At 37.5% G+C, this 15791-nt stretch overlaps 1 protein-coding gene across 1 annotated transcript in view; it reads right to left on the reverse strand.

Annotated features, from left to right (window-relative positions):
• LOC119425451 (CUB and sushi domain-containing protein 3) overlaps window positions 1–15791 on the reverse strand; it is a 504865-nt gene that overhangs the window by 89314 nt on the left and 399760 nt on the right. Inside the window, exons 19-27 of the mRNA XM_037692978.1 lie at window positions 13902–14090; window positions 9261–9361; window positions 8940–9008; window positions 8630–8786; window positions 7108–7299; window positions 3855–3981; window positions 2814–3016; window positions 1328–1519; window positions 977–1115 (exon numbers count right to left, since the gene is read on the reverse strand). Of these exons, the coding sequence (XP_037548906.1) occupies window positions 977–1115; window positions 1328–1519; window positions 2814–3016; window positions 3855–3981; window positions 7108–7299; window positions 8630–8786; window positions 8940–9008; window positions 9261–9361; window positions 13902–14090 (1369 nt within the window). The remainder of the gene's footprint in view (window positions 1–976; window positions 1116–1327; window positions 1520–2813; window positions 3017–3854; window positions 3982–7107; window positions 7300–8629; window positions 8787–8939; window positions 9009–9260; window positions 9362–13901; window positions 14091–15791) is intronic.

Below are 15791 nucleotides of genomic sequence, written 5' to 3' on the forward strand. Positions count from 1 at the left end.
TTCGTGGACTCGCTCTATCATGGTTTTTCAAAATAAGATTGGACATGACACACAATTGGCTGATTGGTGGATGATCCGCACGGTCGGCATGGAATTTTTACTTAAAACAAATTATTTTAAATTATTTAGTGCCTGCTGCACCTGTGTGCAGCCCACACTGCAGGAGAAATGTTCTCCTGCAGTTCCTCCTCCCTCCTCCTTCCTCCTCAGTCGATTTCTGTTCTGCAGCGAAGAACTGGGCATGGCCGACAGTGGGCTGCTATTGAAAGCGCAGGGAGGCATATATATATATATATATATATATATATATATATATATTATATATATACACATTTAGAATTATAACCAATACCAGACAAGAAGTACAAATTCCAACAAATGTTGAAATACCCATGCCTGGCCAGTAGATGGCGACAATATCACCTTAAATGGCAGTTCAAGATATAAAAGGGTAATTATGAAAATTGTTTATCATTCTCTTAAAAAAAAGCTGTGGTTTGTGCTTCTTACTCTTCATCTGTTTTTTCTTCATCAAGAACTTGTAATACTTACAAATTTATTTATTTATTCTTGGCATTACATAGTCACCAAACGCAAAAAAATAAAAACCCTGATATATGTATATGATATCCTGATGCATGCTCAATAGTCCAGGTAGAAAAATCTAAAAAAGTTAATTCTGGAAATCCTGATATATATGGCTCCTCTGATGTAGGAGTTTAATGCACACAAAACCATTGTGAGCATGTGTAAGGTAGGCTGCAATCCCCGTGTTTCTAAAAATCTTTGTATTCCAAGTACACATTAATACTCCCAAAGGTGGGGTTTTAATCTAGTTTTGGCAAGCTTTTCTAAAAAAAATGCTCTTCAAAAGTGAATAGAATGTGCAAATGCAGCATTAAACACATTTGCAAAATGTATTTTATTATGGAGAGGACTTTGAGTGGCTGGGACTGGATGGTAGATTTTTGGTTACCTGATAAAAGCCAGTGACAAGACATAGTCGGAGTTGACAGCAATGAGCCAGTCACAGTCCTTCGAGTGAGGGTAGGGATGTGGGTAGTTAGGAGAGAGTATAAATCCATTGGAGTCTGTCAGGTTTCCTCCACAAGGTGCTACAAAGAACAGTGGTACAGGTGATAAGGTATTTGTTTGAAAGTGTGATAAGTGTAATAATTACCAAAATGTAGTAAAATAAACATGGTCTAGTTCATACTGTCCTCCTATACATCACTGAAAGATGTATCCTCGAGCCTAAACAACTCTAGCTGGGTGCACTACATCTTTTAAATGTCCCTATGGAATTTACTGAAGCTGGACTTTTTACCTATGCAGACAGGCGGGCTGGGCTGCCAGTAGTATCTGTTATCCACTTGTATGCAGGTTATTTTGTCATCCCCCTGGAGCTCGTAACCAGGGTCGCACAGAAAGGACACCGAATCCCCCGGCTCACGGCCATCTCCGCTACGACTACCGTTCATTGGCACACCTGGGTCCCTGCAGGCTGTAGCTACAGAGCCTGGACAGGTAGGAGACAGAGACAACAGATGAGGAAAAGGAGAGCAATTACAAAAAGCAGGGTCACACTACTGTATACATGTTCTTTGGACTACTGCCCAGTTCCTAGCCTTATCTAAAAACAACCCAGGTAACCAATTACAACACTGTGTTGTGGATTGTCTGACATCTAAAGCAAGATACTGCACACAAAACTCTTTTTAATGCTGATAAATTAATATTTGGTGTATAAATGTTTTTAAATCACATTAATGGGAAAAAATGGTTGTATGTAGATTTATGAAAAACAACAGATAATCGTTCAATATAAGGAATCTGTTGTGCTTAGCTATAGCAACCATTAACTGGATTTTTTTGATATTTTACACTGTTTTTTAATCCAGCCTTTAATTTTTACATGGACTTAACTGTTTAACTTTAACTGTTTATATTGCTAAGAATGCCATGGATTATTTTCTAACAAGAAATTCCTTCATGTAAAACAACTTTGTATGTTAGCTGAAATTATCAATTTAATTTTAAAAAGCTATCAAACTTGAAATGTATTGTAATAAAAGTAGAAAACATAAAAAAACAATGTTTGTTTGTTCTTATTATTTTACTTTGACTCATTTATTTTCCTCCTTTAAAGTATATATATATATATATATATATATATTTTTTTTTTTAATTTAGAACCATTTAGACCAATTAATGGCTTGTTAAAATAACATTTTAAACTGGAAGACTTATTGTATCATTCACTTTAAATAATACTTTTAATAAAATGTGGCTGTATTGAAAGTATCTATTATGGTATATGTCCTGATGCATGCTCAATAATCCAAGAAAATAAATCTAACAATGTTGTCAAGTCCACTGGACTGATTATTCTTTGTTGAAACTTTTCATATTTTTATCCAAAATACTTCTTCAGTCTGAGGAGCTGCAACAAACTCAGTCTTATAAATAGCACCTTCTCACCTTCAAATGGAGGACCATCAGCCTAACAACTGATTGTTAGTGCCCTGGTGGCAACTTGCTATTCACAGAAGGCTGAGTGATGCAATAACAGCATTATAAGAGGGGGTCAGTTGAACATGGAGGCCTCCTCCTCTGTTTAACGATGGACAAGTTCTCTTCCCAAAGATGGCTTCCTTTACCCCTCTCTCAAATCTTGGTATAGTTTTCATAAATACTTTAATTTCCCCTTTAAATGTAGCTTTTTTTGCAAAACCTTCTAAACAACAGGTGTGTCACATTTAAATCTAATATATCTTCATCATAAATCTTGATGTCTGCTCAGCAATACTTACTGGAGAACTCAATAGCAAAGCCTGACTTGCTGATGTAAAAGTCGGTCTCGAACTGAACGGTGACCGTGTTCAGCGTGGAGTGGATCCCCTCTGGGATCAGAGACCCACTGAGCTCCGCCAGGGACATCTCATTCTCAGGTGGCCCGTCCCAAACCTTCAGCATGTCGTGGCTGGCTTCAGTATCAAAGGCCAAGAACTGCAGACTGTGTTTAAGTGAGGGGGAAAACAAATTGCAAAACGTATATTCAATGTCAGCCAACTGACCTTAAAAACACCAAAGTGGCTATTACTCAGTCAATTTCACAAATATTGTGCTAAAATTTGCGGTGGTTGTAGCCGAGAGTCATTCATAACACATACCCTAAGTGCTACCCATTTTGCTAGACCTTTTGCTTAAATGTTTGGATTAACTGTTGTCGACCCTATTTGTCTGTTAGCAAAATATCTCATGAACCAGTGGAAACATTTTAATGAAACGTTCAGAAAGTAAGCAATGGATATGCATCTACAACTGAATACTCAATTTAAGATGGCTACTGCAGCTAATCAAAACTACCCAGCACAAAAATGGCTATAACTCAGTCACTTTTAGAAATATTGAGGTAAAATTTAACGTCTTAAACGTCACATGCTTTAAGTGACATCTCATTTAAGGCTCTTTTTTAAGGTTTGACCACATTTACTACAATTCTTGCCCACATAAGACAAGCGTCGTTCAAAACTTGTGCTTGAAAGGTGGCAGGTGTTATGAATTCCTTCAACAACTGCGAGGGCTTAAATTATTTATGAATCATATGCAAAAGAAACATCATAATAAGCTTTATTGTTTAGAAATGTACAACTTGTATGCACACGTTGTTGAACTTTATTCTATTTGATGCTAAATTCATAAAGAATCAGAACCATGTTTTTCGATGTAACATGGAACAGGAAGTGATGCAATAATACTGATAGGCTTAAGTTAGTGATAAAAATGTTTTGAAAACATTTAATTAGGCACTGAAATTAATAACACTGGCTTTTAAGTGAAGCCCGCATTACCTTACGATATTCCCTGAGTCCACCTCGATGGTCCAGGTGCAGCGGAGGTTGTTGTCATAAGGAAAAGGATATCCAGGAGACAGAATCCTCCCTGAAGACTCACCCTTAAATCGACCACCGCACTCCGCTGCGGGAATGACAAACGCAGAAAAAAGACTTTGAACGCAGTTTGATATGAAAGCAGAGTGAAAAATGTTGCTGTATAATACTTAGATTAGCACAAGTGTGACATTGCACAACCGTCAGAGAAGCCCCACAGATGAGAAACTGATGGAAGAGGGTTCTGTCGTGTTTGCGAGCTATGACAAGACAACCATTTATCCGTCCGTGACAATTGTTTATTTGGACATTCAAACCCACTAGGTGGACCTCAGAGGCTGCTAAATGATCACTGGAGGAAAAAAAAGATGATTAAAAACGAAGCCAAAGCTCCTCCCCTGCGCCTTGCTGTCTATTTCGCTTTTTTCTACCCAACAGAACGTTAAGAGTGGAGCGGAAGACAGATGAAGAGGAAGAACAAACAAAGTGCTGATCTTGCATTCCTCCCTGAAGAAATCACTTCACATTATATAACTAAAATAATTCCTCTTTCTCACTTTGTCTCTCTCAGTTATATATTTTCGCAATCTTCATCCTCTCTCCGCTTTCCCTCCCTCTGCAAGTTCCTCCTCCCTCAGGCTCCTCATCACTGGAATACATTATCTTGGGTAATAGGAGCAATATGAAGAGTGAGGATGGAGCGACGCAGTAAGACTATAGGCAAAAGAACGAGGAAAAAAATTAATAAAAAATCAAAGAACCGAGGGGGAAAAAGGGGAAAAAAACAACAACTGAGGAATAATAAGAGAAAATATAATATTAAAACCAACGGTTAGATGAGGTCACAGGGTGTCACAGCTAAAATACAAAGTCAGAGAATTTTAGCCAGTGGTTTTATGAGTCTTTTATTATTAATAGAGAAAAGAAGAGAGACTTATTAAGCTGAATCCAAATTCAGAAAGTTGAAAGGCTGAAATGAAGTAAGAAAAGGCTTTAAAATGTTGGAATACTTGTTAAACTGCAGAGGCCATTTTGCTACTCCGGGCTTAATTACACAATGAGACACTTTATATGTACTAAAGAGCTCACAAAGATCAAAGTTCGTGCTCAGTAATCCAGGTAAAAAAATCCAACAAAGTTAAGTCAGGTCATCTGGATGGTTTCTTTTCTTGTTGAGGTTTTTTGTCCGTCATCCAAAGGACTTCATCAGAACAAGGAACCACAGGAAACTCAGTCCAACAAGCAGCACATCCACATAGTGGGCCAACCAGTTTGCTGGTGATAAGATGGTCTTTGAGGCCTGCCCTCTCCCACGTCGACTCCTCTGAGGCAGCCATAGCCAGAGTGGTTCAAAACATCAAAGTTCATGCTCAGTAATCCAGGTAGAAAATCCAACAAAGTTCAGACCATCTTATCACCAGCAAACTGGCTGGCCCACTATGTGAGTGTGTCGCTTGTGGGACTGACTTTGTTGTAGCTCCTTGGACTGATGAAGTCCTTTGGATGAAGGACAAAACATCTCAACAAAAAATTAAACCATCCAGATGACCTGACTTAAATTTGTTGGAGCTCAAAAATAGTTTATAGAACTTTTGTGAAGCTACATACTGGAATAAATTTCTATATAAAGACTATAAAGTGTACTGCATTACATCATAATGTGTGCTATACACCATAGCATACCATTGCTATCAAGGGAAAACCTAATGTGTCCTAAACATTGTTGGATTTTATACCTGGATTATTGAGCATGGACTTTGGTGTTTTGAACCACTTTGACATGACTGTCTCAGAGGAGTTGACGGGGGAGAAGGCGGCCCCGGAGGCCATCATAGCACCAGCAAACTTTTTTTTTTTTTTTTCCCCCACTATGGAGTATGCTGTTTGTGGGAATCAGTTTGTTTGGTGGCTCCTCAGATTGAAGAAGTCCTTTGGATGAAGGATGAAACATTTCATAAAAAAAAAAAAAAGAAACCATCCAGATGACCTGACTGAACATTGATTTTTTTTAACCTGGATTATTGAGCACGAACTTTGTTCTAACGTGTCCTGACATTTTCATGTTTTTGCATGAATCACCTCTATGTGTGTGTGTGTGTGTGTGTGTGATGGGAGTAAATTCTAAAAGCATAAACTCATTGCAAAGCTTGTGAAAGAAGCCCATTGATTTGGCATTTGTGACAGTGCTGTGATATTATCCAATCAGTGAAAAAACTTGGGGAGTGATTTAAAAAGTGTTACAACTGAATATTTATAAATGTGTCAATACTCCTTTGCTGATGCTTTGATACGTTTGTTTATAGTACGTAACAAAAATTGATTAACATCAGTTTATGAGACAGTTTTTTGTGTTTTTTTAAAGAATGGCTGATCACATCGTAATGGATTGAAAGAGACACTGTAAACTGAGATGGTAATAAATAAATACACAGAAAATGGGGAAATAAAAATAGTATACATATTGCTGTTCAAAATGTTTTTGAGTGCAAGTTCAAACTGGATAAATCCAAAGGTTTTTGGCTTTATAACAATATACCAAAGGCAGACATTTATAATGCGTTTACTTTGTTTATATGACAGTCACACCTGGGTTTATGCATTCATCTAGTTACACACTACAGCTAGGTACGGTCCCAACTGAGCGCACAGGATATGCCTTGCATTATTTCTGCTCCTTTTCTTCTGTTCAGTTTTTATTATTCAGGGTTGTGACCTATATCTACATTGTGCTCGGTGAAAAACCATATGACTGTGGAAGAGTGCATTTACATGTTGAAGGAAAGATGGAAAAAGTGGGGAAGACTTTCAATCAGGAGAGTCAGTTTTTCACTCTAGAGGCTGAAATTTGAACCCTTTAATGATTTGAGAGGGCTAAATTTTTAATATTTTTATGGCTGATTCTTTGTCGTTTGACTAAATTTGGTGTACACATTCAAACTAGTTCAGGAAAACAATGAAGATTTGCTGAAAAACTGGCATTTTACAACAAAAACTTGGAAAACGTCATACTTTGAGCTTCTCTTCCATTTGCTGAGTTACCATGGAGATGCATTCAGATACAGTGACATCACTTGACTAAATTTGCCCATGAAGGGTTGAGACATTACCAGATGCATTACAAAGCAATGCCATATTATCAAGACAAAACATCTGATACATGTTCATGTATGAAATGCATACATACAAGCATAAAAAACACATGAAAATGGCATACCTATGCAAGAAGGCAGAGGGTTATCCCAGGCTCTCCTTTCCCCCGTCATGCACTTCAGTGTTGAAGCCCCATGCAGAGTGTATCCAGGCTCACATCTGTATGTGATGCTGCTCCCGGAGAAGTGGCCTTGGTCGTTGACTTTGAAGCCAAACTGAGGCACACCAGGGTCCTCGCAGTGAGACAACTCAAAACCTGGAGAGAAGTATTACACAGAGAAAGAATTTGACAGTGCACTCCTCGAAATGCGAAAAATGGAAGATTTAAGGCCCACACGAGAAAACAAATTAGTTTTTTTTTTGTTCCCAAAAAGCAAAGCAATATTTTTTTTTTTTTAAATCTGGCACACTACAGTATTCTTTTACAAGCTTTGCTGATGTCACAGACTCTGTTAGGCTCTCATTACAATGTAATAAGAAAACCAAAAAAAAAAGATGCATGAGGCATTGCATTATAAGGAGTGAAACTGCAACATGTACACACCTTATCCAATTTAAGGTTGTTTTTCACAGCCTGTCTGAGCTCAGTTTCCATGGTAATATTCAGAATATTCAGTTAGTGCACCGTTTTCCAGCGTGGGATTTGAATAGATTTATAAATATCCTCACAAGACCATAACCAGGATTTGATCTACGATATTACCCAGAAGACAAGGTGCGGCAGCGTTTGAGTTCTCCCCTGGCAGAGTGATGTAGGTGCATGTCTAAATCCTTAAACACGGCCATTTGGAAAGCTGTGCTCTTACCAGTGAGCAACGTAAACACATCCGTCATTACCCTGAGATCTATCGTGCTATGTTGCCCATCTGAAATCATTCTTTGTTAGACATGTGTAAGAAAACAAAAGACCATGAATTATTTATTGAAATCCATCATGAGGGTTACACTGAAATACATCTTATATCCTCCATATCAAACTTAGCTATAAACACATTGCAGAATAGAAACAAGCATGCCAAAAACACTGCTGCAATGTTCTTAAAGCTGATGTCCTTTGCTTCTTACTTTTATATTTTTTACCAAAACACCCCAATAAAAATATGAGAAATGAGGGAAAAGGCAAGTGGCATTCCACTCTACTTACTCTGCAGAAAGACAAAGGTAACCTCAAAGAACTTTGAAGACCATGCTATGCAATCATGCAACTTTCCATTTAAACAGAATTTGCAATTTAAGTCGTGCATCAACAAGAACACTGTCAAACACAAGCCGGCTACATCGACCTAAACTGTTATCAGAGGTTGTGGAAAGCTTTATATGCATTCATTTGTATCTGTTTGAATCACAAAACAACCCTTTGTGTGCAATTTAAAATCTTCATTCAGCCATCATCTAAAGAAAGTGTGGACATCAATGGCAGTGACAGCCCACTTGACAGTCTCTTGCAATACTGATATTGTAATCTATTAATCTAGTTTTTACATTGTGCAGCCATAGTTTAGACCTATATAAACCCGGTACATTTTTAATTTTTGTTTTGGAAAAAAAAAACGTACAAGCCTAAAAAGCAAAGATTACAAACTTACTTGAGTATACTAATTTGAATCCTTCTCCAGTATCTTCTGCATCGCTGTAAAACTCCAGCCAGAGGTGGTTTGATGTGGAAATCAGAGTGAGGCCCAACATGGAGGACCCAGTAAATGCCCCAAGAACCTGGGCGGTGTTGTCTTTGCCATCATGAATCTGTATTAACAACAGTACAATGCTTTCATGATACACAAGCAACTAGGACAGACAATAAACCATTTTTTTACCTAAATCTTGTGACTAGTAGGAGAAAGAAATAGCAGGTAAGACTGATGGCATAGAAATAGTTTGTATGTTGAGTATTCTTACCTTGAGAATATCGCCCTGGGCAAGATGAAAGGTTCTAGCAGAGATGTTGATACCTTTTCCTGCTTGCACCTGGAGTCAACACAGAATACAGATTCAGGATCACAGGCAATGTGCACTCAAAGCGCTTTGTTAATGGTGTTAGTTTTTAGCATCAGTTAAAAATGTCGTATATTCTGCAAAACTTGACACCAATGTTAAAATTGTTCCAACAAGGACAATTAAGAGTGTTTTCAGCCCCATTTGATTGATAAAAATCAACATTTTATTCAGTAAAATACACTTTAAACAGCTACCACAATGTCTTAAGCTGTACACAGTTACCTGGATACTGTAGATGCACTCATGGTTGTTATCATAGTTCATTGGGTAGTTTGGAGAGAGTAGTATTCCTTCATTATTTATGACTGAAGAACCGCACTCAGCTGAAGGTAAAGAGAAAATAAGAAAAAAACATAAAATATAATGATTGTGTTTAAACTCCAACAATACAATGGGACAACATTAAAAAGCTTTGTTTTTGAAAATAAGTGACCCTTCAAATATTTAATTAAATTAATTCTTCAGAACTTTTAAAATGGGATTTTGTAGCAAAAGCTATGAACAATTTCCATTAGACAGTGAAATGTGGTTATATTCTTCAGTGATGTCCGAGGCCAAACGAGTTGCTACAGCTATCTCCTGCTGCTACTAGTTAGGTTCGGTTTGGTTTATTTGTCATGCGCTAAATCAACACAAGGTCAACAGTGAAATTAAATGTATAGGATGAGAAGAACCATTTTGACTCGCCAAAAAAACCAACAACAAAAAAAAAACAACAAGGAATACCAAAGCATGCAGCAAAAGTACTAAAAACATACTAATACTACTAAAATATTAAAAACATGGCACCAGAGTTGAAAAAGAAATACATCTACATTAGTTAAACACAAAAACTTTTTTTTTTCTTTTTTTTTTCTAGAAAACTTTGCAACTATGGCATTATGTGCTGCTGTTCGGCATATTGTTTTTGTACTACTAGTGCTTAGTGTATTTTTAGTTTAACGTTTTTCTTAGTTCATATTTTAAATCTTATTTTCATTTTTCTGTACAATTTATACTTTTGTTGGATGTAACTAGGACCCTTTGTACACAAATTTGGTCCACCACATGTACCACATGTGGTGCATATGGCAAAGAAACTCTGACTTTGACTTAAGTCTCTTTAAAAACAGAGTTCTTCTCAAACAAGGTATTATTTGCTCATTGAATAAACAGTTGGATAGGCTACCCATGGAGAGGAAAATATTTTAAAATCTGAAGCTGATGGACCATTTTTTGATACAGTAGTTTAATAAACTCTGGCATGTTTGCATGGCTGAGAACAAGTAACGCATCTTTTTAAACAGCCGAACTATCCACTCAACTTCCAATGAAGTGGTGGAAATTCACAAAGTATTTGCTTAAACAAGCTCACTCTCTGCACTTTTCACATATGCCCTCTATCTCCAGAATTCATATCCTTATCCTCTCTTTCTCAACCTCCCTCCTTCCCACTCTCCCCCTTTTCTGTGTCCATACTTGTGTAATAGTCATATTACAGCTGTCATATCATCAATAAATCACCCCACTATAGTTTCCATTTAGAAAATTACCTCTCCACCCTCTCCCTTTTTCCTCTTTAATTCCCTCACCCTTACGCTTTCTCCCTCTCTCCCACTTCATATCAATAGTGCCTCCTTCACCAGCCTCCATTTCAATCACCCTTCCTCCACTGCTTTTTGTGGTGGAGTTTCCTGCGTCCCGCTTGTTCTTTTTCTCTACTCGTCTCTTCCTGTCCCTCTTGATTTGCTCTCATTTTTTGGAGCAGTCTAAAACATTGTTCAAAGATAAGAAAGGACAATATTTCTTTAAGGAAACAAAGATCTCTCAGATGTCAGTTCAGCCTATTTCTGCATGATATTTTATGAAAACAAGGAATAAAACAGACTAAATTAAAGCAAGAAACGCAAGTCACTGTAGCAACAGCTGAATCCTGCAAAGTAGATTCTTTGAATTACCCAATTTAGTTTACAGGCTTATGAGTTAAATTTGGGGTCAAGTAGTGTTTTATTTAGCTTTACTGTGTTCACTACAGTATTTTCTACTACTTTAGTCACAGTGTACTATAAGATTAGGTCCTGCCTTGTGAGCACCTTTTCCAAAAAGACCCACTATTCTCAAATTGTTTGTGGATTGGTCAAAAACAGGTAAAGTGCAAGGCAGCTGTGTACAATTTATTTGGGGCCAGATTTTTCAGGAATGTATTTGAGGGCTAAAAGGGTTTAAAAAGTCTGAACTACACGGAAGACTTTCCAGGTGCATCAGAACTATCAAGACAGAATTTTCATTCAACCTTTATTTAAACAGATAAATCACATTGAGCCTTGAAGACTCATTTACAAGTGAGATCTATTTAAACAGACAAAAAAGTAGTGAAAGTGACCCACGTAGGATTTGGAGGCAAACAAAACAAAAAAAAAAATCCTACCAAACTCTTTCTTCGTGAATGAGAAGACCCTGATAGTGAAAAAAAACAAAAAAAAAACACCTTGCACATAGAAGCACATGGTGACGTAGACATTCCATGGGGGGGAGACGACAAGGGCGGTGAGAGTGTCCAAGGACACTCCCGGAGGCTCTGTAGGAGTTCTGATAAGGATGGAACAATCAGCCGTTCCCTCCAGTGCGATCCGTAAACATTCTCAAGGGGTGTCGGGGAATAGCCAAGGACAACGCCAATGAGAATCTAAGAGTCTTGAAATGATGACACAATGTTTATTCAGCTGGTTTACTCAGGTTGATCAGGGGACCTCCTCAGTGTGTGTGTGTGTGTGTGTGTGTGTGGGGGGGGGGGGGGGGGGGTCAGAGTGTCAGATTACAGAGCCTCCAGGCGAATTGAGATAGGCGGCCTGCAAGGCCAGCCGATGGAGACAAATGCAGAAAAATAATGTTTGTTTTGAAGGCAGGCAGAACTTTACTGAATTGTATCTGCCTTGAGTCTTTGTTGGTCTCATAGATTCTGAAAAGTCTAAATTAAGTGGACACACCACTGACCCATGCCTGAGAATATTCCCCGAGATTTGATCCATCCTGCCAACGAGTCCTACGGGCCACATATGGCCTGTGATTCTCACAAATCACATCCAATTTGCGATCCAGTCCGCTAAGCAATAGAGTCAGGGTGCTCGAGACACAGAGCAAACCTTCACATAGGCGGCAGCCTGACCAGGCCAGATTATCTGCGGCTGTCTTCTTTGTATGTTGATAAACTAGGAACAAGACAATTCCAAAAACAGGAAACCTGTTATCTTAAATCCAATTATATGCAATTTCGGCGTCCTCAATCAACAGCAGAACGTGTCTTCCACGCAGTTCAACTCACCTGAAGCTTGTCTCTCTTTTTTTTTTTTTTCCATTGCGTTGAGAACCCAACTGACCAGATCCACAAAATTACTGTTCGCAAGATATGTAGAGGCTCAGAAGCAGTTTCACATACAGGACAGAGCAGCAAAGCAAAGCGAAGGAGGGAGAGGAGGGGAAAAGCGTCCGCCCTCAGCAAGAGCATGTGGTGAAGTGTATATAATAATAATAATAATAATGTCATCACAATGTCAGCACTGTATGTTTCCATACAATGGCGAAATTAGTCTCTGCATTTAACCCATCCACCACCAGGTGGTGCAGTGGGCAGCTATTGAAAGCGCCCGGGATGCATTTTGGGGATGAGGTGTGCTGCCCAAAGACACCACGTGACGTGCAGTGACTGGGGATCGAACCTGGGACTTTTGGGTCCCAAGCCGTATATATACAGTATTTGGTGTAAACGTGCAAGCAGTTTTCAAAAACGTTCTGACAGTATTTTTATTTTTATCTAAAATTGGCCACTTTTAGGTTAGTGAAAAAGACTCGGAATCTAAAAAAAAGAACATTACGCTACAAAGCAGTGAAACAAACCATTCTATTTTATGAATTATACGTTTATGTCATATCAGTGACAAATAATCAAAGATTTACAAATAGCAAGACAATTGTATAAAAAGTTCACAATTTATTCTTGATTAATGTTGGGTCTACGAAGCTCTGGCTCTCTGTTCCTGTCTTTTTCAACACATTTTCATGTGAGCGAGTGAGGAAGCAAGAAACAATGATTCTACCTTATCGCCAAGTGCACTCCCAAATCAAATCCCACTTCATGTTTTTTTAATTTACCTCCAGGTTATAGGAACGTTGGTACTCATCCTTTGCATTAGACTGCTGCAGACTATGAAGTGGCATGAGTCAGCAAATTTGAAGCATCTTCTAACGAATTGCCAGTATATTCAACAAAACCCAACAAAAACATACTGTAAAACCCAAATTGTGTATCATTTTTGTTCACAATTATTAATTTTCCCATTCTGTTTTATTTCTTGGAATAAACATGTAAAGTTATGAATATACTTTATTTATGTGAATAAAAGCCCTAAAGTAAAATGTCTATCAATACTTTTACAACCAATGAATGCAATTCTTTCACTTTCCTCCTCTAAACAATTCCATAACGTATTGCTTTCTCTTTTGTGTAAAGAATTACACTGAATCAAAAAGATTCAGTACAGGTCAGGACACCAATGTATGACTCAAGGTAAACCATTTTACTCTGAAAGCTAATTCTTTTCTCTAATTTATGGAGCCTTGAATGTACAAATTAACAGTTACACAAACGACAAACCTCTGCAATGCCACTTCTAAATCACAGTAACTTTAAATTTTCTCCAAGTCCAAAAGTATTTCAGATATTCACAGTTTTAAACTTCAGACGGAAGAATAGGAAATAATTTTATTTGAATTTTGAAGTAAAAAGTACTCCGAGTAGCTGAAATGTTCATTTTGAGGCAGAACATGAATAAAAGCTTTCTCGATCCTGTCTAAATATTATACGATAAAAAGGACTGCCATACTGACCAACACATCGAGGTAAAGGAGCGCTCCACATTCTCCGCCCTCCTCCCAGGCAGATCAACTCTGGTGCCCCCTCCAGGCGGTACCCCATGTTGCAGGAGAAGGACAACGTGTCCCCAACTCCAAAACTGTAGCCGTTTCTCCTGCCGAAGTGAGGCATCCCGGGGTCCTCACATGGCTCCAGCGTATATTCTGTTGAAAAACAAAGTATAGTTAAAATAAATCAGAAAAGAAAAATCCACACAAAGAGTTTAATACCAACATGCTGATCCTCTATATACTTTAAATAGAAAATAATAGCAGATGTAAGCCGAAACTCGTATAATAACCATGTTTTGAATGTGTACAAGATTAATTCTAGTCAAGAATTAAAAACTGTACTAAAGACCAACATAGTATTAACATAAATCATTCCATTTTAGTTCAAGGCACTAATAAGTGCCTACAGAGTTACTATGGGGCTTTATGCAGCTGCATAATTTAGTTATTTATGTCTCCTTCATTCCTCTCATTAATGCGGCCTGGTCCTGCAATCCCCATGGGCCCGGCAGTCTCAAACCAGACTGTATTTATTTTATTCAACACTGATGGAACAAGCTGCTAATTGTAAAACTAAATTGCTTTGCTTTTCTTTACCATCACTGCAATTAAATATATTTACCTTTTAATATTTCTGCAATAAGTGACACTTTCTGTTCTTAAATTTGTGACATGGGGAAAATGCGATTTCTAGGTTTAATTGTCTAAAAAAATAAAGTTAGAAGATTTTACATCCTTTAAATGGCTTGATGATTTTGATAAAGCTTTTTACTTAATATGTAAATTATAATATGTGCTTCACCACTATGCTACAAATGTAAACAATGAGTTAAGAACCAATAAGTCTAGGCGGAGTATCCTCAGCTCAGTCTGCAGTTTGTTCTTGGCCAAATGCATCAGATTTGTTTCATTTACTTTATTTCCATGGGCTCAAATCAAATCTCTTGTGACACCTCCCATGTTTTACATTCTGAGTATCAGCTGAAGCCATCTGGGAGGCAATAAAACTTTGCTCGCTGTAGAATCAGAGTCAAGATTCAAATACTCCTGTAGTTAGGAGAGAAAAGGCGCTGAGGGGGTAATCAGGTGGAAGATTTGCCGTTTTGTTATGATGAACAAACAGAGCCTCAATCTTTTCTTGAGTCAGCTTCTGCTTTTGGGAATGTAGCTCTGGTGAAATTCTAATTTTTAAACAAATAAAGTTGCGTTTTGAATCGAATGTTTTACATTTACGTTAGAGTAGTGTATTTTTCAGACTATAAGGCGCACCGGATTATAAGCGAAACAAAACAGTCAGATAAGTCAAACTTTATTCAACTTGTTCACAATAACCCTCAACATTGTTCAGTTATACCACATAAAATTGGTTCGAGGTCAGTAAGAACAGCCAGAATTAATATATAAGGCTCACTGTTGATTTTTGAGAAAATTAAAGTATTTTAAGTGCACCTTACAGTCTGAAAAATACGGGAAATGTTTTAGCTTTGTTGAAAACCGAGCACCAAATTTATGAAAATAAAGAAAGAAAGAAAAATGCACATAAAATAGTGACCTTTCTTAACATGATCAGTAACCTGTCATCACTTCAAGGCTTGTTATTGTGCTTCATTTCTAAAAGAAAATATTTTTTGTCATTATTTCCTGTCCGACATTGACACGTGAATAATGTAAAGATATTTTTTAATAAGAATAATAAAAACTAGAAACTTCCTGCATAAACTTTGACGGGGAATGCCATATAGTAGCCATTTTAAAAATTTGATTTGACAGTACTACTGTATGTGTTGGTGTTCGCTCTCAGATACCACCATACCAAATTTTAGCTGAATATGGAAAAAAATAAAAAAACAAATG

The sequence above is a fragment of the Nematolebias whitei genome, chromosome 19 (genome assembly GCF_014905685.2).
Source record: "Nematolebias whitei isolate Nwh7 chromosome 19, NemWhi1, whole genome shotgun sequence".
Taxonomy (NCBI): Eukaryota; Metazoa; Chordata; class Actinopteri; order Cyprinodontiformes; family Rivulidae; genus Nematolebias; species Nematolebias whitei.